Genomic DNA, 24573 nt, shown 5'->3' on the forward strand with positions numbered 1-24573 from the left:
TCAGATAGCAAGTAAGCATGTTATTCAGTTAGGCAAACCATTACAAGTAGACAAAGCATATAAGCAGATAGGAAATGCATATGATGAATGCCTGTCCTACTGGCTGTGATATCACATTGTCAGTTCAACTGCCAACCCGACACATCTCCATGGAGACGTCGCCCTTCGGATTTCTCATATGGGAACCCCCGAGATATAGTGCCCGGATCACTGTCCAGGTACCGGCGCCTGCTCGCCCTATAGATCCGAAGGGATGCGAGCGGGATATTCTTGCCTCAGACCTCACATCTCAACGTAAGCGGGATTAACCACCGTCCTTACGCCGCCGCCGCTACATCGACAGGCGGGATTAACCACCGTCCCTGCCAAGCGCATAGCGTCTCAAAATATCATGTAAAAATATTATTTCAGTGATTTTCAAAAGCATTTTCAGTATACATAGATCCATCATTCCTCATCTCATATACCAATCATCCTTCACCTAACGTCAAACCATTCTCAGCACGCCAGAAACTTAGACCTCCACCTATGCCTCCGTTTTCTAATTTTATCTTAAAATCATGTACTAGAGCCCTTAATTTATATCCCATGTTCTAATACTCAAAACTAGGCCCAAACGTCTTAAAATAGTGTTGTAGAAGCTTACAACCTTGTTGGGAAGGCAAAATAGTTGAAAACAAATAAATTTTTGAGAAACAAGACGTGTGCACCCGCACATATCAAAAATCATGAAACTCTGCAACTTTGCAAAATTTCAGATTTTTAACACCAACTTTGAATGATCATAACTTCCTCTATAAAATTCCAATTTTCACAAACTTTATACCGATTCAAAGAGTTTTCCAAGATCTTTAATTCTAAATAATTTTCAATCAATTTCAAAAACCGAGGCAAAAGTTATGATCGAACAAAGTTCACCAAAAACTCAATTTTTCCAAACTTCACAATTACCACTCTATCTCACCATACCCATACCAAATAATACCAAACCATCCAAAGCTCCATTTTTCATCAAAATGTACCTGTTATAGCATAATACATCAACCTCACCACATTTTTCTTCTCATTTCATTATTCTCAATTCCAACATCAACTATATAACACTTATGATCAAGCCACCATCAAACCCACCATTTCATAAATCATAAGACTACAATTATCATAAGAACCAACTCCCAATCCATACAATCATTCAACATCATCATATCATTATAATTCATCACAATCAACTCAACATTCATCAATTCATCAACATTTAACACACCAACCATCATTTTAGTTTAACCTATCCTATTGGTCACTAGCCTATGTGTCCGTGAATATTATATACTACATAGAGGAAACCGAAACCATATCTTGGCCGATTCCCTTTATGCACCCAAACTCAAAATGAGCACCAACAAGCTTCCAACTACAATCCAAGCTTTCAAATCCACTCCAACAAGCACAAATAAGTTCCAAAAGCTCCCAAAGCCACAATAATCAAACTATATACATATAAATCACCACAAATCAACCTAGGGTTCAACATAAGCATAATCTCACAAGGGTTTAAGAGCTTTTACCTTTCCCAACAGATTTGATAACACAAATCCAAAGCTAAGCAAGGATTAGAGCAAACCTAAACACCAAGAATCACAAAAACTCACTTAGGCACAAACCCTAAGTACCCAAAATTTTCAAGAGAGAAACTGGGAAGATTTCATGATTACCTTGAGGGTTTCTTGGGTAGGTTTTTGAGAGCTCTTCACAAGGAACACGTAGCCGCTGACGGCACGCAAATCAGAGCACTGTAGCTCAAGATATTAAACTTCGGGCCAAACCTTTAAAATAAATGCCCGGTTTTCTATTCCTAATATTTTTCTAAAGTTTTTGACGGTTTTCACTTTTTATTGTGCGGTACTGGGCAGACTTGAACCGGTTCAACCAGTTCAACTGCCGGTTCGTAATTTTTCATGGTTTTTCGTAAAAAGCACATTTTCTGACTCATAAAGACCCACTGAGTCCAAAAATCACCTTTAAATCCTCAAATTCTCTCTCTAACCTTTCGGAATCTAATTTGGGCAATTAATTCACTTAATTAACCGGTTAATTAGTTGCGATTCTTACACAAATCCTTCTACAACAAAGAATAATACATGGTCAAAGAATGATAATTCATTCCAAGTACATTGTGGAAACAATACTGCACATATGGAATAATAATTTGAAAAAGAGGAACATGTGAATGTAAATTGTGGAAGAAATACTCTACATGTAAAATAACAATTTATAATTTGATGATGAAATATTGCAATCGATAGTATATAGGGAGCAATCATTTTAAATGCACATTAATTTTGGTTGTGACTGTTAGACAGAACCATTTACAAGAGAGGAATATATAAACTTGTGCTACTTGCAATGAGTTCACAATTAAAATATTATTATTTATAACAAATAAATAGGGCTATTGAAAATGATATTGAACAATGAGAAGAGTAAATGGCAAAGTTAAAAATCTTTAGAAAGATACCTGGGATAAATTTCCTACGTTAGCGGCACCGAATGGTGACGTTGGTCTGAGACACAGGTTTATACAATGCGGCTCTGCCGGAGATGAACAGCACGATGTACAATTTGTTTTGAGGAAAAAACAATGTCTCATGGGACGGAAGAGGATGGAGGAAATAGGATAGACCGGAAGAGGATGGAGGAAATAGGATCTTGGTACCGAGAGGTGCTAAGAGGGTGAGTGTTTGAGAAAGGTAATAAGCTTTTTGGTTTTGACAGCTTTTTGTTGGGGTAAATGTTAATTTGTGTTTTTGTTGTTTTAGAAATAAAGATTGATTTGGAAAAGTTAATTTGTTGGTTTTTATTGTGTTTTTTAGTTATTTTTTGTGTTTTTTTATGTGAAAATAAAAGTTGATTTGGCAAGATTTGAGTGGTGGATTCTAAAATTTTGCCAAGTAAGCGTTGGTGCTGACATGGCGGCAGTAGAAGAAGAAAAATAACTTAGAAGCAATGTGGATAAACCTATGTACCTACTTTTATATATTAAGAATAGATAGATGCCTTTGAACATTGACCATTAACAATTTTAACGGATGGATAAAATCATGGTTGTAAAACTCAGAATTTGACTCTAATACTCTTTTTGAGTTTTCAATTTTAGATTATCAAAACGAGTTAACTCAGCATAATAACTTGAATGTGAATAAACTCGGTAAATTTAGTAAACTCATACAAACTCGGATAAAGACTATTTTAGCTCGAATTTGGTTACTTAAGTATCAATTTTGCAAGAACCATTTTATGTGAAACTTCAAAAATGAAAATATGGAGATGGTTGAGGTTTCATTGTACTTGTGAATATTCTTATGCAATGGCAATCGTATCAACACTGTTCATTCAATTCAAGGTTCACTTGAGTTGGTAAACCGGATTTATATGTCGGAACCAGAAGAGGTGTTTTCTGATGTTAGCTTCAGGTTGGTAATTACTTTATCCTCTAATCCGGAGTTCCATTTTACCTGCTGTGTACTAGGACAAAATTGTTGTTCTTTCTTTGCTAATACTGCTTAATGTTTTTGAATTCTGCCAGCAATACCAAGTGATCTTGCCTGGAAAAAGGTCGGCTTCCACACCTCGGGATCAGTCGAGCTGTAGACTGGAATATCGAGCGTCCGTCCTTCTGAATCCGAGCTTCTTATGGTTATTGAGAATGTGGGCGATGAGAAAGGGGGGAGTGTACCTGTAAAGGCACTCCGATGCTTAAGTCAGTATTCGGAAATCAATGTTCGAGATTCAATAATCACATACCTTCACAGATGCTCTTTCCTCCTTTTTATGGAGAGTTTTCCGTTCGGCCATAGATCATCGGTTTCATATTGTGCCGTTTTGAGATGTCGGTTATGGAAATGTTAAACGTTACCGAGTTATAACTCATCAATTCCGAGTAATAACGGATGATGACGAGTTATGGCACTTGCCGATAACGGTTAGGAAACCGAGATATACAACACGCATTAATGATGACCATATCACAGCCCCCAAGCTTAAGCTGAGGAAAGTTTTTTAATGAAGCAGGTTGAGCTTTTGTGATGAGTTATAACTTGGTTGAATGGATTCCTGAGTGGGCCCCCAGTTCAACATACTTCATTAAAAGTGACTTTGGTTCTGCCACGTTGGACAACGTGTTTGTGTTTTATTGAGGAGAGAGAATGAGTGGGTGCTTCATTAATGCTTTGGTAGTTTCCAATGTTTCATTTGCCCTTTTGTGTGATTGATGTAATGTTGATACTTTGAAACGTTTTGGATTAATGACGTTTATCGATTGGAACTTGGGCATTTTGGTTTTCTCCTTCTTTGTGAAGAATGAGCAAGAGAGGTAAGGTTATCTCTGTGTTTTTGTGATTTTCTCCCTTCTTCTTCTTTCTGTTTGCTGTTGCATGTTTCTTTTATTGTCTTTTTCTTGATGGGTTTTGAGAAGGAGAAGAAAGATAAGGTAGATTGGTCTTATGATTGGGTTGGGGATGATGTAAGGTTTCGGGTATCGTTGTTTTGTGACGAAGTTGCCGTGAGGGAGGTGGATGCGACTAGGTTGGTGAGGCCTGGTTCTGGAGTTGGGGTTGAGTTACTGCCATGTAGTTCAAATGATAGGGTTTATCACCGTGGGAGTGGTTTTGAATTTTTCTACATGTATAGCTGTGTTCTGGAGGAACTGAGAGTGAAGTTACCCTTCACAGATTTCGAGTGTCAGATCCTTAAACAGTTGAACTGTGCTCCGTCGCAGCTCCATCCAAATGGTTGGGCGTTTTTGCGTTCCTTTGAAATTCTAATGGAATTTCTGGAGCAGGTCCCCTCGGTCGAGCTTTTCTTCTCATTATTCCAAGCCAAAGGGGTGTGGAAAGGGGGTTGGATAAATTTCAATAGCACCCCTGGGTTTGGCATTTTCAGGTTGTATAAGTCTTCCTTTAAAGATTTCAAGGAAATGTATTTTAAGGTTAGGGGGTTAGAAAGGGATTTTCCCTTTTTCGTGGATGAAAATTTGGCCGAGAAGTTCCCCTTATATTGGTGTTCAGAGCCTCAGCATATACTCGGACCCGAGGTTATTCCCCCGAGAAATGCTTGTTTGATTGAGTTTCTTGTTGAGAACATTGGTCGGGGAGACCTAATTTCAATGTATGAGCTTCTGAAGTGGGAAGAAGATAAGGATGCTGTTGTAAAGTACTTAGGTGAGTGATAGGGTTGTTTGTAATGTAGTTGCTATTTCATTTGAGATATCTGATGTTACTTATTTTTGTAGGTGGTAAGTATCCTGGGGTTTCAGCTGCGTCTTTGAGGACGCGTTTCAAGAATAAGAATTTGGAGAAGGAAGTATCGTCTTCTAATGCTGAGAAAGTTGTTGGGACGGGTGAGGTTACCCAGCCTCGGCAAGGTCGGAGGAAAGTTATTGCTAAAAGGAAGAGGAAGTCTGATGTTGTGGACCTGTCTGATGGCTCTGAGGAGAAGTCGTTTGGTGTTCCTGTGGAGGAGATACAAGCTTTCATGGGTAATCAAAAGAGGCTTCACGAGATTTCTGAACAAAGTGAGGGGTTTTCTGTCTGGGGTAGAGAATATCCTTATATGGCTGTAGTGGACGAGTATTGTCAGTCGTCAGCCGATGTTTCACTTGCAAAAGAGGTTGGAGACATGGCGATTGGTCAGTATATGCAGGTAATGGGTTAATTTTTCTGACTTATTCGTTGTTTTCTGAATTTTTTACAAGCTTTTGTATTCGTTTGTGTAGGTTGTTGGTCTTTGGCTTCCTAGTCTTGGTCGCAGCCAAGAGTTGAAATGTAAGAAAGTGTCTTCCGATAGAGCGGAGGTTGCTGTTCTGAATGAAGAGTTAGTGAAAAGTAAAGGTGTTGCTGCTGAGCTTCAGGTACGGCTTACTGAGGCCGAGAAGTTATTGAAGGAAACGAAGGACAATTATGCTCGGGACGTGGAAGATCTGAAGAAGAAAGAGAGTGATTTGGCGAGCGTGCAGTCTCGGCTTATTGAGGTAACTGCTGAATTAAAGGATGTGCAGAAGAAAAAGTCTGATGAAATTCTGGATTCTTTTGTTGAGGGATTTGAAAGGGCGCTGTTACAAGCAAAATTTTTGGCACCGGAAGCTGACCTGTCTGGCATGGATCCGGGGAAAGTTGTGCGTGATGGCAAGATGGTTGAAGACGATGGTGATGCTGAAGATCAAGAAGAAAATGTTTAGTTTGCTTTTTGTTGTGTATTTTGGTTTTGTTTTGTATTTTGTTGGGTATTTTGAACATTGGTCTATTGATGACAACTCTTGGAACAATATTGATAATTTTGCTTTTGGATTATCTGAATCTTTATTGGGAAATTGGCGCTTTTCCTTTGCGGCAAAGCATTTTATTGTCCGGAATGATTTTGATGAGTCAATTAGTCAGGTTTCAATGTACTGCCGAGTACTGGCAGGTTGCATATATAGTCGAGTATTGAGTTATTTTGAGAATTGATAATGGTAGGAGATAGAAATTGCATAATTTTATTGTAAATAGATGATGCTGATAGTAAGTTTTTGTTTGAATACAAACTTTCAGGTAGGCTGGCCTCGTTAAAACCTCTCCAAGCAAAACCCTTTGGGACAAAAACTTGGTAGTAGGAAAAAGAGTACCAGCCTGTCCCTGAGTTAACTGTAGAACTTCTTTAGGGATGAAACATTCCAAGTATTGGGTAATAGTTGTCCGTCGATTAATTCGAGTATGTATGCCCCGTTTCCGAGTACTTCTGATATTCGGTATGGACCGTCCCAGTTGGCGGCGAGCTTTCCATGTGAGGGTGGTTTCCAAGCAGCTTCGGTTTTGCGGAGGACTAAATCCCCTTTCACAAATGTTCTGGTTTTAACCGACTTATTGTACTGCCTGGCGATTGCTTGCTGTGTTGCGCGTTGCCTTAAGATAGTGATGTCTCTTACTTCTTCAATGATGTCAAGCTCGGCTCTCCGAGCTTCGTCTTGGTTACTGATGTAAGTTCTAATGGATTCTTGGGAGATCTCCAGGGGAATCATCGCCTCTGATGCATATACCAGTCTGAATGGGGTTTCCTTTGTTGATGTTTGAGGCGTGGTGTTGTATCCCCAAAGGACTTCAGGTATTAGTTCGGCCCAAAGTCCTTTCGCGTCATCTAGCTTCTTCTTTAGTGCATGAAGGATGACTTTGTTTGCAGCCTCAGCTAGTCCGTTTGTTTGAGGATGTTCAACAGATGCGAAATGCTGCTTTATTTTGAGATTCTGCAAAAAAGCTTGAAATTTCTGATCGGCGAACTGGCGTCCGTTGTCAGTTGTGATATGTTGGGGTATGCCGAAATGACAAATAATATTTTTCCAAACGAATGAAATCATTTGTTGTGATGTTATTTTTGCTAAAGGTTAGGCTTCTACCCATTTGGAGAAATAATCAATGCCTACAATAAGAAATTTTACCTGCCCCGGTGCCGTAGGGAATGGCCCGAGTATATCTATACCCCATCGGTTAAATGGCCAGCTGATGTCGGACTGATGTAATTCTTCGGCCGGTGTGTATCAGTGGCGCGTGCCGTTGGCAATTGTTGCATGACCTTATTTTTTGTTGGCTATCCTGTTTCATAGTCGGCCAGAAGAATCCAGCTCTGAGGATCTTGGATGTTAAACTCCGAGCTCCCGTATGGGTGCCACAGATTCCTTCATGTGCTTCTGCTAAAGCTATGTCGGCTTCCGACTTGTTGAGACATTTGAGTAGAGGCCGAGTATAACCTCGTCGATATAGTGTTTCGTTGAGTAATGTGAAGAAAGATGCTTGCCGTCGGAACCTTTTATCGTTCTCGACCCCTTCTGGTATATTACCTGTTTGTAAATATTGTATAAAGTCGTTCCTCCAATCTGTTATCTGTGAGACACTCAACACATTTGTCAGAGTCACAGTAGGTGATGTTATTGTGAACTGTTGTAGTGTGGATAGTTCGGATTGTGTACTTCCGAGCTTAGATAAGATATCCGCTCTTTGATTTTGTTCACGTGGTATATGTTCTATTTCAAACTTTGAAAATTTTTTTGTTAACTTTTTTACTAATAACAAGTATTTGGAGAGTAGGGGATCTTTTACCTGAAAAAGGTCGTTTACCTGCTGTACGACTAACAATGAATCATAGTATACCTTGATTCTCGAGATTTGAAGTTCTAAACAAAGTCGGATTCCGGCGAGTAGTGCTTCATACTCGGATTGGTTGGTTGTTGCTTGCTTTGAAACCGAAGTGTATTGAGTGTTCCAATATGAGTTCGTCGTCGGCCTCCAGACGAATTCCTGCACCACAGCCGCCGTTATTTGAAGATCCGTCGACATATAGGATCCACTGTGTTGCATGGTCGTCCTCGGATGGGATTGTAAGCTCGGTGATGAAATCTGCCAGGAATTGTGACTTGATCGGTCCTCGCGATTGGTATCTGATGTCGAATTCGGATAGTTCGACTGCCCATTTTATGAGCCGTCCTGCAAGTTCTGGCTTGTGTAATACTTGTCTTAATGGCTGATTGGTTCTGACGTGGATAACGTGACTCTGGAAGTAAGGTCGGAGGCGCCGCGCCGAGAATATCAGTGCTAGTGCGAGCTTCTCAATCCTTGGATAGTTGAGCTCGGCATGTTGGAGGGTTTTACTGACAAAGTATACCGGATGTTGAACGTTGTTTCTCTCTGTAACCAGGGCCGAGCTTATCGCCCAATCAGTAACTGATAGATATAAAAATAAATCTTCCCCCTGTAGGGGTTTTTGTAGAATCGGCGGTTGTGAGAGTGTTGATTTTAATTTTGAAAATGCTTTCTCACAATCGTCGTTCCATTCGAATTTATTTTTCTTTTTAATTGTTTGGAAAAAAAGAATGGAAGTTGAGGCAAGGCAAGGAACAAATCTGGAAAGTGCAGCGAGTCGTCCTGTAAGGCGCTGAACTTCTTTTACTGTTTTAGGGCTGGCCATGTCCAGCACTGCTCGGCATTTATCTGGATTTGCCTCTATTCCCCTGCGGGTTAGCAAAAAACCCAAAAACTTACCCCCTTGAACTGCGAATGCACATTTCTCGGGGTTGAGGCGCATGTTGTATTGTCGGATTTGGCCGAATATTTCTGTGAGGTCGCTGATGTGGTTTTCTCCGACTTTTGTTTTGGCTACCATATCATCGACATAGACTTCGATATTCCTGCCGATTTGTTTGGCGAACATCCTATCCATAAGGCGTTGATAAGTTGCACCTGCGTTCTTTAAGCCAAACGGCATACCTTTATAACAATAATTACCCAAATCAGTGATAAAAGCTGTTTTATTTTGGTCAAAAGAGTGCATCATTATCTGATTATACCCGGGATATGCATCCATAAAACTTAAAGTGGCATAGCCTGACGCATTGTCCACTAAGAATCTATGGAGGGCAGAGGGTAAGAATCTTTTGGGCATGCTTTGTTTAAATCAGTGAAGTCGACGCACATGCGCCACTTACCGTTTTGTTTTCTTACCATTACGACATTTGCTAACCAGGTGGTGAATCTGATCTCTTTGATAAATTCGGCGTTTATGAGCTTTTGTGTTTCTTCCAGTGAGGCTTTCTTTTTTTCTTCGCCGAGTTTACGTTTCTTTTGTTGCACTGGTCGGATCGACGAATTAGTTGCCAGCCTGTGGCTGATGATTTGTGGATCTATTCCGGGCATGTCTGATGGTGTCCATGCAAAAAGGTCTTCGTGTTCTTGCAGGAAGGTAGTTATAGCCTGCAACTCAGATGCATTGAGTGAGTTACCAACATATGTGAATTTATTAGAGTCATTGTTGAAATACACTTTCTGTAAGTCATCGGAGGGTTTTGGGCGATCGAGGAAATCAGCTCTTGGGTCCAGTTCGGCTAGCGTGTTCTCCTTTTGGTTTAGGTCGACGTTGTTGACTTGTTGCGTCGAGCGATTTTGGAACTTCATGCTGACATTGTAACACTGTTGTGCTTCTTTATGGTCGCCGTGGATTGTGACAACCTGGTGGTCCTGGAATGGAAACTTCACACAGAGATGAACTGTAGATACAATAGCGCCGAACTTATTCAAAAAAGGTCGGCCGAGGATAATGTTATATGGGCTGAAACAATCAACTACTAAATATTGAATATCATTAGTTTTGGAAAGAGGTTGCTCACCCAGTGTGGTTTGTAACCACACTGACCCGAGTATTGGAACCCGTTCTCCTGAGAAGCCGACCAAATCTCCTCCTGTGGATTGTAGCATGTTGTCGCTGAACTTCATCTTTTGAAACGTGGAGTAGAACAGAACATTGGCACTGCTTCCAGGATCTAGGAGAACTTTTTTTACCAGTAGATCTCCTAACTGTAGGGTGATTATCACGGGGTCGTCCAAATTTTGTATGTTGGAGTTAAAGTCGGCATGTGTAAAAGTGACTTCTGGCTGTGCATTTGTTACATCCTGTTGCGGTCTATCTACCGAGCATATTGCTCTGAACGATCTTTTCCTTGCCGAGTTTGAGTATCCTCCACTTGCGTATCCTCCTGAAATACAATTGATTATACCTCGCGGTCTTTCATATTGGCTTGAGGATGCCTTCTCTTTTCCTCGGTGTTGTTCAGAGACATCGTTTGTTGTGGAACTATGGCCGTGCTTTTGGATGTGACCACCAATGTATTTGTCGAGGTGTCCCTATCTTGCTAGTCGTTCCAAAAGATCTTTGGCGACCACACAATCATCGGTATTGTGGCCGTGTTTCTGGTGGAAAGTGCAGTATTTTGATTTGTCAACGTTCTTTGTATCTTGATATGTGCCTGCTTTCCTTGGTGGCTTGATTAATTTGGAGTTCAAGATTTCCTTGATTATGTCTTCCCTCTTGGTATTAAACTGCGTATAAGAATCAAATCGAGGTGTTAGTTTAAAACTTTTCTTAATGGATGAGCTCTTATCTTCTTCGCGGAAGTGTGACTTGTCAGACTTCCGAGCTTGTTTGAGCTCTTCAATGTCAATTTGTCTTTTGGCTTTCTCTCTAAATTCTGCTAGAGTCTTCGGTTTTGCTACGGCGATTGTCTCCTGGAACTTCCCGGGACGGAGGCCGCTTTTGATCGCGTGCAGATGGACCTCGGGGTGGAGATCTGGTATGCTGATTGCGACCTTGGTGAAGCGAGTCATATAGTCTTTTAAGCTTTCATTTGGTCCCTGCTTGATAGTGTTCAGGTAATCGGAGTCGTGCAGGTATATTTCAGATCCGGCAAAATGTTCTTCAAATAGCTTCGCCAATTGGTGGAAGCGTGAAATGGAACCTGCAGGCAAAGCACACAACCAATCAAGTGCAGGACCGTCTAAATAATTCGGAAAACATCGACATAAAACTGTATCTGATGCACCGTTGACGATCATTATTGATCGGAATTTCTTTATGAACTTCCTCGGGTCTCCGAGTCCATCATAAGGCGTGAGGGTCAACGACAGAGTGAACCTCTTTGGCAGTTCGAAGTTCATTACTTCTTCTGTGAAGGGGCCTACAGCGTCCTCGGACTCTTCTTTCTCGTCCTCTGGCTGTTGTCCTTCATTTCGAGCGGTTTCCGAAACATGAGTCGGTTGGGACTGATGCTCTTCGTCTTCCGCATGGTGAGCGTCGTCGTGTTCAATCCGAATATGATTTAGTTCGGCAATTTGAGCAGCCATTATTTGATTCTCGTCAGCCATTCGTTGGTTAGCTTGTTGCAGCTCGGCTACCATCCGCATGAGTTCGGACAGTGAAGGAGGTGGTACGTCCGCCATAGGTGTAGATGGAAGTGAAGGGACCAAAAGAAAAAATATTTTTCCTCGGCCCCACGGTGGGCGCCAATTGATCTTGCCTGGAAAAAGGTCGGCTTCCACACCTCGGGATCAGTCGAGCTGTAGACTGGAATATCGAGCGTCCGTCCTTCTGAATCCGAGCTTCTTATGGTTATTGAGAATGTGGGCGATGAAAAGGGGGGAGTGTACCTGCAAAGGCACTCCGATGCTTAAGTCAGTATTCGGAAATCAATGTTCGAGATTCAATAATCACATACCTTCACCAGATGCTCTTTCCTCCTTTTTATGGAGAGTTTTCCGTTCGGCCATAGATCATCGGTTTCATATTGTGCCGTTTTGAGATGTCGGTTATGGAAATGTTAAACGTTACCGAGTTATAACTCATCAATTCCGAGTAATAACGGATGATGACGAGTTATGGCGCTTGCCGATAACGGTTAGGAAACCGAGATATACAACACGCGTTAATGATGACCATATCACCAAGCTTATTAGCTCAGGTTTTGTTGAAAATCACGTGAGTTCTTGAATTTCAAGTCTATTCCATATATTCAGCTAGAATAACACTTTAAAAGTGAGCTAAAGTGGAAGCCAACATTGTAAAGCAGGTTCTTATTCCATTTATTAAATTTCTCATATAAATCCTTTTTGTCATCATTCAGCCTATGGTCTTTCCAAAGTTGCAAATGACACTTTTGTAAATAGAGGGTGATGTGATGGAGACAATTTCAGAAAACATTTCCAGCAGCTTCTCCTTTCTTTTTGCAATTCTTTATCTATTTATTTTATTTTTTTAAAATAATTTTGTTACCCTAAATAGGCATACTATGAACTGAATTAATGGTCTTTGGTACTTTTGTCAATTCATCCTTTTCAGTATATAGGAAATTTGGCTACATACTGGGAGACTTTAGAAGAAGTTGGTGCTGAGTGTTTCGATGAACTAACTTCCAGATTATTTTTCACAAAAATTGAAAGTCATGACGATTCTTTTGTGATGCACGATCTGTTGCATGACTTGGCAATATACCTTGCTGGAGGTTTCTATTGCAACTTAGAAGATCTTGAAGAAGAGGAGATAAGGATTCAGACTCGGAATTTGTGTGGAAGTTTACGTTATTATAGCTCAAAACTTTACAATTCTCGTTCTAAAGTAGAATCTTTTTACCTTCTTCGTGTATTACACCGTTTCCCTCACTTGAAACATTGGTATTTGAGGATATGGCAAGTTGGGAGGAGTGGCACTTACCTGACTCAAAAACTTTTCCTCAGCTCAGGAAGCTTGAAATAAGAGATTGCCCAATGTTAAAGGGAGAGATAGTTAATCAGGTATTCTTGAGAATTGTTTCTTCTATCTCTGATGTTTCCAATATTTGCAAACTGAAAATACAGGAAGATCGTGATGGAAGGTCTCTAGATATCCAACTTGATAGGGATACTTTATCAATCAAGGGATGTAAGTCTGAATTTAAGGCAATCAGCATTAGCCATCTAAGTTGTCTCCAAAAAGTACACATCTCATATTGTTGCTCTGCTGTATCCTTTGCTGACAATTGTTTTCCCAAATCTTTGCAAACGCTACAAATCAATGGTTGCAGCAACCTACAATTCCCAGAGAAACAGCAGCAGCACAAGTATGATTTGGTAGAGCTACACATAGAAAATAGCTGCGATTCACTGACCTCATTCTCCTTGGATGCCTTTCCCAATCTCAAGATTCTTAAGATACTACAGTGTAAGAATCTGAAGTCAGTTTCAGTCGGTTTCATATCTGCTCTTCAATGTCTCACCATGGTTGGCTGCCCTGATTTAGTGTCATTTGCAGGAGAAGGACTGGATGCACCCAACTTGACTCATCTTAAAGTCACAGATTGTGTCAAGTTGGAGGCATTGCCCTCTTGATATAGAAGGTTGCTCAAACCTTTGTAGGTTGCCGGAGGGTGGTTTGCAAGAAACAAGTGAGAGGGTTATCAGGGATGGGTAACTTCCACACCCTCACTCATCTTACCATTTATGGTGGCTTTGAGGGCCCCAAGTCATACCCTGAGAAAGGTTCACTACCTCATCTTCCCTCCCTTACCACTTTGCATCTCTATTGCTTTCCAAATATGAAGACATTGGAGTGCAACCAGCTTCTACCCCTCACCTCCCTCCAATATTTACTCCTTTCATACTGTTCCAATCTGAGGAATATGGCAGGAGAAAAGCTGTCTTCCTCTTTGTCATCATTTCAAATTCATATCTGTGGTTTGCTGGGAGAACACTGCAAGAACAGGAATCATCAAATTTGGGCCAAAATTTCTCACATCCCCACCATTAAAGTCGATGGCATCAACCTTTTTGAATAAAAGGTTACTGACTACTTACCAAGTAATTCTCTAATCTTCATATTTCACATGCTAGCACAATTAAATAATTCATACATGCCTAAATTTCCTTTTCCTTACAAACAACAACATTAACTAGTTGAACTGATATGCCAAAAAGAATGCAAGAAAATTTGCATTCTTTTCTTTCATTTATTGGGAAAACTCTCATTTTGTTGCTGTACTTAAAGAGACATCCTTTGTTCCTCTGACAAGAACTCATTGCTATATGTCATACTTATCATCCTTCATAGTTTTCAGCATTTACAAAGGAAGATAAGAATTAAGATGAAATATAAATCAAAAGACAGGAATATCTTTTTTTCTGTATCCAACATTTGAAAATTTCTTCGGATGTATTAATAAATAGATGAATCAAATTTATTGATTTTCCCACCTTCTGCTGAGATTTCATGATTCAAAATATCATGGCATATATATGTAGTTGTGAAGTGGGAAGGCCTACTGTATCCATGCTTCATGTATCAAACTGGTAAGTGGTTTTCCCTCCTATTTCCACAAAGTATATGTCCCATTTTCATCTTCTTAAAAATATGATTCTCTTCTTCTTTTTCTTTTTTTTTATTCTAACAAATAACTTCAAATACTTCCACAGCACAAAATTCTGCTTAAGAGTAATATCAAACAAACTACAAAGATTCTTATTTTAAATACTACCCAAACTTTGGATGCAGAAAATTTATGCTGTTATTGTGCTGTATTTGGGTTATCTTTTTAAATAATTTAACAATCTTGTTTTGCAGGAAATTCCTACTGAGGCTGAACACAGATGGTTGAGATTTCATGGAATCATGGTATTTGTGAATATATGAAGATGTAATCTTATACAGTGGCAATCATATCAAAACTGTTTTCTTTCAATTCAAGGTTCACTTGAGGTGGTAAAATGGAGTTACTTTGTTTATCATTCTCTTTCTGCAATTTTTTTAAACAGAGAGTGAGTTATCCTAGGCTAGATAAAGAGACTTGTTCAGTTGTTCTTAGGTTGTGCTGTTTAAGAAGTTTATGTTTCTGTGAGAAATTGTTCGTAATAAACATTGATATAGTGAAACATCTCTCTTTGGTTGTGGATTGGATATAGACTCATTGTTGGGGTTGAACCAGTATAAATTTGTTGTGCCTCTTTTTTCTAACTCTCTCTTTACATATTTTGATAATCTTGCATTAATAGATTCTGCTGCATACTTAAGATACTTAACTATATTCATATTGCACAGTCATTTGTGATATTATTTAAAGAGACTGGCAATTATGATTTTATTGAGCAAGAAAGTTTTTTAATGGTATTTGATTCAACCCCCTTCTCAATACTATCAATTGCTTTCTATGTTGGAATATCCGTAAGATAATGAAGTCCTTTAGTGAATAAATAATAAGGAATGGATTAACAAATTTTGCATTATGGAGGACCAAATAATTTTTACACATTTAATATGTCAAAAGCTATACATTTGTATCTCTTCTCTTTCAAGAGAAATTATATTAAGTGTTTGTTATTTGTGTTGAATATATATTTTAACTTCCAACTCTTCATAAAAAAAAATAGACATTATGGTATTTCTTAGAAGGTATGTGTTTGTTATCAGAAAGTAAAGAAAGTGGAACTGATCATAATAACTATTTAGTTGCTTAGTTGATACTCCTAACTTGTATGAGAAAGACATAGCAAGACCAGATATCCTTAGCAGATAGCAACATAAGTAATTAATAACAGAAAAAAGTAAGGAATCCGAACTCGAAATTATATAACATTGCAGAACTTTGACAAGTGAGAACACAATCAATTCAGTGGTATGGGGAAAATTTATTAACTAATAAACAAGATAATATTATACATGATAAAGTAGAAGTTATTTATTATTGACGAACAGACTAACATGAATATTCTTTTGTTAATTGTCATTATGCAAAGAAATTATGAGAACTACAAACTACAAAGCCTACAAAGTAAAAACATCTTTGTAAACGACTATCAGTGATTGATGGCTTATTTATTTCTTCCTTTTCTCGTTTCTACATGAAGGTGGCTACCATGCTTGTGGATTTTGGTGGATTGTCAAGCTTACCAGCACTGCTTTGAATATCATGTGATTTCTTAAACTTCACACTAGTCTAATGATTTAGACAGCAAAAGTAAAGAATAAAACAAACACAACAAAAGAAGACTAATAAAAATACAAAAATTAATACCACAGATAAGCTAGCTATCAACACGTGAAGGCGTGAAAGCCAATGTCTACAGCTAACAAATTATAACCTTATATTATTGCCATAATACCATGATACATGTGCAGCTTCGTGCTCCTTAGTTTTATATAATATTTTTGCTATTTAACAATGTGTTGCTTCTTTCAAACAAGAATTAACAAATGTAGTTAGTGCAGAGCCAGCTAAGCACTCCTCTGATACCGAATTTTTTATAGTTATCTTGGAAACCGTTACCACGTGATATCATGTAGGACAACTCTTTGAACACTTGATTAAGAAAACCCCTCTATTGAGTTGACTACACCCTGCAACCATTGTTCTCTTACCTTTCTCTGCAAATCCATTCATTTTCTTCTGTCGAGATCATATCATGGCTGGTGCACTTGTTGGTGGAGCTCTCCTATCTGGCTTCATTAACGTTGTCTTTGACAGGCTCCTTACAAAAGATGCGGTCAACTTGGTCCTGGGAAAGAAGCTTGGCCCTGACTTGGTTGAAAGGCTGAAGACTGCTCTGTTGGGTGCTGAAGCTCTTGTTGCTGATGCTGAGATGAAGCAGTTCGGTAATCCATCTGTGAGGAAGTGGCTCGATAGTCTCCAGGATGCTGTTTAGTGTGCTGAGGACTTGCTGGATGCTGTCCTTCTCAAAGCCACCACTCAAAAGAATGCAAGTTCTTCCTGGTCCCTTAGCTTCTTCATCAACCGAGATACGAAGATGGTAGACAAGATGGAAGTGGTTGTTAGAAGAATTGAGGATCTTGGAAAACAAAAAGATTTCCTTGGTCTTGAAAATATTCCCACTGGTAGCTCCTCATGGAGGACTCCGTCCACTTCTCTTGTAAATGGGCATGTGTATGGCAGGGAGGATGACCAGGAGGCCTTAAAGAAGATGCTGAATGGCAACAATGAGCATCACTTGTCTGTGATGGCTATTGTTGGCATAGGTGGGGTTGGTAAAACAACTTTAGCCCAATGGCTGTACAACAATGCAGAGTTGATGGAGGGATTTGATCTGAAAGCATGGGTTTGCGTTTCGGAGAAGTTTGATGTTGTGGAGACTACAAGGAATGTCATAAAGGAGAGCTCTCCAGATACTCAAGGTCTTGAGCATTTTAATTCACTTCACCGTGCTTTGAAAGAAAAATTGTCGAATAAGAAGTTCTTTATTGTTCTGGATGATGTTTGGAGTGATGATGGTGACAAATGGAGTAATTTTTTGACCCCTTTCCAAAAAAATGGGAATAAGGGAAGTATTGTTCTTCTGACTACTCGGGAGGAAAATGTTGCTTCCGCAGTTCAAAATTGTCAGCCTTATTTTCTCAAGAAGTTGTCAGAGGACTATTGTTGGTCAGTGTTTGCAGAAAATGCATCTTTTCCACAGTCAAATGGGAGAGCAGCACTTGAAGAAATAGGTAGAAAGATTGTCAAGAAGTGTGATGGCTTGCCATTAGCTGCAGAAACACTTGGTCGCTTGTTACGCACAAAGCATGATGTTGAGGAATGGAACAAGATACTAATGAGTCATATTTGGGGATTTTCTGTGCAGAAGAGTAAAATTATTCCAGCATTAATGATAAGCTATTTTCATCTTCCTCCACATTTAAAGCATTGTTTTGTTTACTGTGCTTTATTTCCCAAGGATTATAAATTTGAGAAAGATAAATTAATCCTTTTGTGGATGGCAGAAGATCTTTTACCACCACCAAAGAGAGGAGAGAGTTTAGAAGAAGTTGGTAGTGAGTGTTTTGATGAACTAACTTCCAGATTATTTTTCACGAAGATTAAAGACGGTGATGATTATTTTGTGATGCATGATCTGTTGCATGATTTAGCAATATTCCTTGCTGGAGATTTCTATTGCAACTCAGAAGAACTTGGTGAAGAGGAGGAGATAAGGATTCAGACTCGGCATTTGTTTGTAGATTTATGTCGTTGTAGCTCAAAACTTTATAGTTCTATTTCTAAAGTAGAATCTTTGAGAACATTATTATTGTTTAGAGGTTTCTCATCTCCCAACTGCAACATTGAAGCGGCAACATGTGAGATATTATCAAAGTGTAAATACTTGAGAGTTTTATCCCTTACAAAATTTGATGTGGTGCCTAATTCAATTGGAAAATTAATCCATCTGCGCCACTTGGATTTGTCTTACACTGGTATAAAGACATTACCCAAGTCATTGTGCAGCTTGTGTAATTTGCAAACATTGAAGTTGTATGAATGTTCTGAGCTAACTAAGCTGCCTAATGGTTTGCATAATCTTGTTAGTTTGCGGCATCTTGATATTAGAGAAACTTCTTTGAAAGAAATGCCCAGAAAAATGAGCAAATTGAAGCAGTTGCACATTTTAAGTTCCTTTGTCGTCGGCAAGCAAGAAGACAATGGAATCCAGGAGTTAGGAGGGCTGGCAAATCTTCATGGATGCCTTGAGATTAAGAAGTTGGAGAATATTGTTGATGTGAAAGAAGCAAAGAGGGCAAAGATAATGGATAAGAAGCACATTGATGAATTATGCTTGGAATGGGTACAAGGGTACACTATTTCCAGATTGGTTGGGGAGCTGTTCCTACGAAAAGATGACACGTGTATCTCTAAAGTCTTGCAAGAATTGCTGCATGCTGCCTTCACTTGGACAGCTGCCATCTCTTAAGTCCCTAAGTATTGAAGGTTTCGATCAGCTGAGGAGTATTGGCGAAGAGTTTTACAAGAATGAAGGAGATCATCATTCTTCGCATATTGCACCGTTTCCCTCACTGGAGACTTTGGTATTTGAGAACATGGCATGTTGGGAGGTGTGGCACGTATCTGAGTCGGAAACTTTTCCTCAACTTAGGATGCTTGAAATAAGAAATTGTGGAATGTTGAAGGAAGAGATGGTTAATCAGGTATTCTTCAGAATAGTTTCTTCTTTGTCGGATGTTTCCAAAGTTCGCAAACTACGTATAGGCAACCACTACACCGAGGCCATGTTTCTTGATGGGGATACTTTAACAATTTGGGGAAGTGAATCTGCGACGGAGTCTGCATTGAAGGCAATGATGAGCATCAACCATCTAAGTTGCCTCCAAGAAATACGCATCTAGAGGTGTATAAAACTAGAATTCCCCCAGCTACAGCAGCACAAGTATGATTTGGTCGACCTACAAATAGAAAAGAGCTGTGATTCACTGACCTCCTTGTCGTTGGATGCCTTTCCCAATCTCAAGAATCTGGAGATAGAAGGGTGTAGGAATCTGGAATCAGTGTCAATGTCAGAGGCACCACACGCTGCTCTTCAACGTCTCTCCATTACTTACTGCCACAAATTAGTGTCATTAGCAGGAGAAGGACTGGCTGCACCCAACTTGACTCATCTCAATGTTATTAAGTGTTCAAAGTTGGAGGCATTACCACGTGACATGAAGAGTCTACTCCCAACTTTACATACTCTCGAGGTATATCATTGCCCAAACATTTACAGGTTGGAAGAGTGTGGTTTGCCGCCTAACTTGAAATCACTTGTTGTGGGAATTAGCGAGCAACAAACAAGGGATCTATCATGGATGGCCAACTTGGACGCCCTCACTCATCTAAGAATTGAAGGTTATTACTGCGACAACATAAAGACATACCCAGAGGTGGGTTCGCTGCTTCACCTTCCCTCCCTTACCACTCTTGAGATATGCTGGTTCTATAATCTGGAGACATTGGAGTGCAACGAGCTTCTCCGCCTCACCTCCCTTCAACAACTACACATTCATTGGTGTCCAAAGCTGGAGAATATGGAAGGTGAAAAGCTGCCTCCCTCTCTCTTGCTACTTCAAATTAAACATTGTCCTTTGCTGGAAGAACACTGCAAGAACAAGCATCAACTAATCTGGCCCAAAATTTCCCACTTCCCCACCATTGAATTCACAGATCCCTGGTAGTTCTCTAATCTTCATGATTTCACACATGCTACCACAATTAAATTCACATATGCATAATTGATACTTATTATTGTTATCACTTGTATTTTCAATAAATTTGCATTTAAAGAGGAACATTAGAATTAATTACCATGAAATAAAAAGTGAAAGGTTGTGAATATCTTTTATCGTATATGCAGCATTTGAGAATTTCGTTAGATAAATTAAACAAACAGATGAATTAAATTTACTGTTTTTACCATCTTCTGCAGTAACTTCTACTGAGTTACAGGTGCCCAGATGGCTAAGATTTCAGCAAGTAATCTTTACACAATACAAATCATATTGACATTACCTTCATTCAATCTAAAACTCCATTCAAGGTAATAAACTGGATTAATATGTTTGGAAAAAAGAATTGATTTCTATTTTAGCTTCAGGATAATATAGTTACTCTATTCTTCTCTACAATTTACTTCAGGTTAGAGAATATGGCAGGGAAAAATCATCCTTCCTCTCTGTTTACTAGTTCAAATCGAAGAGTTTCCTTTGCTCGGAGTGTCAAGAAATAGATAACTGCTATGGTCGGGGATCTGCTTTTTTTATGCATTCAACCATTGCAACTTGGTGAGCATGTAAGTACATTTGTAAAATTTTGCATTGTGGTATTATTATTTTGATGTCAATCTTTTCTCTAGCTGAATTTGTCCCTTTCGGTTATGTTTTTGAAGCTAAAAAGGAATGCAACAATGTTGAACACATCATTGTGTATTCATCAAGCAGGTTCTTATCACAGTCCTTCAACTTTGAGGTGTGATCGCTATCCGTGCTCTCTAGCCAAAAAGTTCTTAAACAACAGCTGTCTATTGTATCATTGATTTCACCATTTAGTTTATGTGGTTATGTTCTTGGACAAGAGTTCTGCACGTATGATTAGTAGTGCTTGTAAGTTTTGAGACTTGTTTGTAGCTTTGATTTGGAAAATAGTGAATATTTTTACCTTTCGGTGGGTTTTTTCTCTCTCACATTGAGAGGTTTTTTCTCATGTTAAAATTTGGTGTTCTGTTGTTTTGTCTTATCTTCAATAATTTGCTGGTATGAACAATTGCCAAAGTGTGCCTATATTATGTTTGGGTGCTTCCATATTATGCCTTTCACAGGTTTATTTTATTCCCACCATTCTTAGAGTGAAAAGTAATTTTACAATGTTACTGTAAAATACAATTAAGTCTATTACCTAAGAACCATAAATATATAGGGTTCTGGTAAGATTAGAAGACTACAAAAATTATATTAAGGTAGATGCTATATAACTAGTAGCTTAATGTTTCCAAAGGTGCACAAGAGGAGGAAAAATCTTGGTTTCTAGCTTGGTTGAATATACCATATAACCGAAGGAAACCAAATTCAATTTGGTTGTTGTACTCAACTCAAGAATATTTATTAAGAACGATGTTTATAATTAGAACTGAATATAATGCATCAACTGTTAATTACCTTGAAATGTTTGCAGCTTGCAGGGGTGTTTACAAGAACTAATAATCTCTTGGCATATACCCAATTTTCCTTGAATAAATGAAAGTTAAGAATCATGTTCTTCCAAAAGGAAATTCAGTTCATTAAGTACTTCCACGGCATTAACAGTTGTTAAAATACTTTAAATAAGAGTTGGCTTGGCTGATCAAGATCCAGGAATGTCACAAGTAGAGGGTCACTAATGCTGTACTTAAACCATAGTAGCATGTCCCAATTATAATCCAAGCAAAAATCAATATACCAAAAATAATAATGATGGTGATAATAATCAATATCTATAAACCACATTTCTCAATTTGGCTTCTTGTTGCGTTATGTTGCTGGAAACTTTTCTTTTATCATGTGTCTATTGCACAGAACATCAGAAGATGAAGATGTATATCAATAATCCTACCTAAAGATTAAACAAACAACTCCTAAGGTGAAAATAAAAAAAATACTATACAGGACAAAGTAGAAGTCATTTGGAAAACTGAATCGTTCAGTCTCAGGAAATTTTAATTCCATTGCTACATTGGAATCTCTGAGGACATCCTTGTTTGTCAACGATTTGTTTAGCATGGAAAGCATAGCATCAAAGTTTAAATACTTGAGAGTTTTATCATTTGATAAACTTGATGTATTGCCTGATTCAATAGGTGAATTGATTCATCTACTCTATTTGGATCTCTCATGGACTAATATTAAGACATTGCTAGAGTCATTGTGCAACTTGTATAATCTACAAACACTAATGTTGTATGAATGTACTATGTTGACCATGTTGCCCAGTGACATGCACAATCTTGTGAATTTACGACATCTTGATATTAGAAAAACTCCTTTGAAAGAAATGCAATTCTTAAGTGATTTGTTGTGGGCAGACAAGAAGAGAATGGAATCCAAGAATTAGGAGGCCTTGTAAATCTTCATGGAACATTTGAGATTAAGAAGTTCGAAAATGTTGTTGAAGGCAAAGAAGCAAGGAATGCAAGGATAATAGATAAAAAGCACATTGACTACTTATTGTTGAAATGGTGTTCAGATGATGATATGGTTTCAAACACACAAACGGAAAGAGATATCCTCGACAGCCTGCGACCGCACCATGGCTTGAAAGAGTTGGCAATTGATGGATACAGAGGTACAATATTTCCAGATTGGTTTGGGCATTCCTCTTACCAAAACATGACACGTGTATCTCTGGTGTATTGCAAGAATTGCTGCATGCTGCCTTCACTTAGACAGATGCCATCTCTTAAGTCCCTGTGGATTCAAGGTTTGATAAGCTCGAGCGTATTGGTGATGAGTTTTGATAATCTTTATGTTTCTCATGCTGCCACAATTTAAAGAGGAAGACAAGAATTCATTGTTGTGTATCCAGAACTTTTGAGTATTTCTCTAGATGTATTAAACAAATGGATGAATCAAATTTACTGTTTTTGCCATGTATGATTATATGATGAGATATCAGCACATAATCTTGTACAATAGAAACCATATTTACATTACCTTCATTCAATCTACAAGTTCTTTCAATGTGGTAAACTGGACTAATATATAGGGATCAGAAGAGGAGATTTCTATTTTAACTTCAGGTTGGTATAGTTACTCTATTTCTCTTTATAATTTACTTCAGTTTGGAGAATATGGAAGGAGAAAAGCTGGCTTCTTCTCTGTTACTACTTCAAATTCAAGACTGTCCTTCGCTCGCAGAATGCTGCAAGAAGAGTTGCAGATAAACTCTCTATGAAGGTAGCTATAAACTTGATGGATCTATGGGGATTGATATTTTAAATTGCACTATCTCGTAGTGTCTCTTTTAGATACCAACTCAAATATATTTTCCAGGGGCCTGAAGAGATAGATGGATCTGTTTTCTTTATAGATTCAACCATGAAAATGTGCATTAGGCAACTTCTATGGCCATTGCAACTTGGTGAGCATGTAAGTACTTTTGTAAAATTTACCATTATAGTATTATTATTTTGATGTCAAATTTTCCTAAAGCTGAATTTGTCTCTTTCGGTTCTATTTTTGAAGCTAAAAAGGAAGGCAACAATGTTGAACACATCATTGTGTATTTATCAAGCAAGTTCTGATCATCTTCCTATGTGTGAGACCCAGGCAAAACAATTTTTGGAGTGTCTCTCTACATTCCCATTAGTATATTAACCTGATCAAGTGAATAATCAGATGGTCTAATCTATTCTTGATTAACTGGAGATTCTTAACTCATAGTTCTTCAATTCAGAGTTGTGATGGCAATCTGAGCTCTCTAGTGGAACTACCAGAAAGTTTGTAAACAATAGCTGCTTTTCTGGTGAAGTTTTGCTCGTGTTTCATTGGTTTCATTTTGTTGATGTGTTCGTATCCTTGTACAAAGAGTTGCGCATATAACCGAAGGAAACTAAATTCAAATTGGTTGTACTAAACTCAGAAATATTACTGAAAATGATGCATCAGCTATCAACTAGCTTTAAAATGTGGTACCATAATATTCCTAGTTTTATATAGTGTCCGTCGGTGACACAAATACCACACCATTTGCAAGAAAGGATTTAAAGAATGAAAAGTTAGAGCAAAGCCAAATAAGCACTCCACTGCTATGAATTTTCTAGGTTACTACCGATACTGTGTCTTGTTACTAAGGAATCAGTGACACCTTCAGAAGAATAATTTTAAGAGTTAGTTATGTAACAATGTAGCATGCATATACCACTTTAATTTCGTTGGAAAATACTCTTGGTTTTAAACTCCATAGAATTTCAT

General features: G+C 38.5%; 1 protein-coding gene and 1 long non-coding RNA gene across 11 annotated transcripts in view; one reads left to right on the plus strand and one right to left on the minus strand.

Moving 5' to 3' along the window:
- The window catches only part of LOC107472853 (putative disease resistance protein At3g14460), a 209571-nt gene that overhangs the window by 50136 nt on the left and 134862 nt on the right, over positions 1–24573 (plus strand). For 7 of the 10 annotated variants that reach the window (XM_052257182.1, XM_052257184.1, XM_052257186.1 and 4 more), the window contains exon 8: positions 21018–21283. Coding sequence is in view for 2 of the 10 variants with exons in the window: in XM_052257189.1 (XP_052113149.1) it covers positions 20035–20167 (133 nt within the window). In the remaining 8 variants the exon portion in view is untranslated. Of the gene's footprint in view, positions 1–20034; positions 20168–21017; positions 21284–24573 lie in introns of those variants that run through there. The other 3 variants (XM_052257189.1, XM_052257177.1, XM_052257185.1) reach the window with 2 other exon arrangements.
- On the minus strand, positions 1354–1729 carry LOC107472755 (uncharacterized). Its single transcript, XR_001588842.3, has 3 exons — positions 1713–1729; positions 1566–1621; positions 1354–1487 (listed from the first exon to the last, which is right to left on the minus strand). It is a non-coding gene; the product is annotated as an uncharacterized LOC107472755 (long non-coding RNA).

Source organism: Arachis duranensis, chromosome 2, assembly GCF_000817695.3.
Source record: "Arachis duranensis cultivar V14167 chromosome 2, aradu.V14167.gnm2.J7QH, whole genome shotgun sequence".
Taxonomy (NCBI): Eukaryota; Viridiplantae; Streptophyta; class Magnoliopsida; order Fabales; family Fabaceae; genus Arachis; species Arachis duranensis.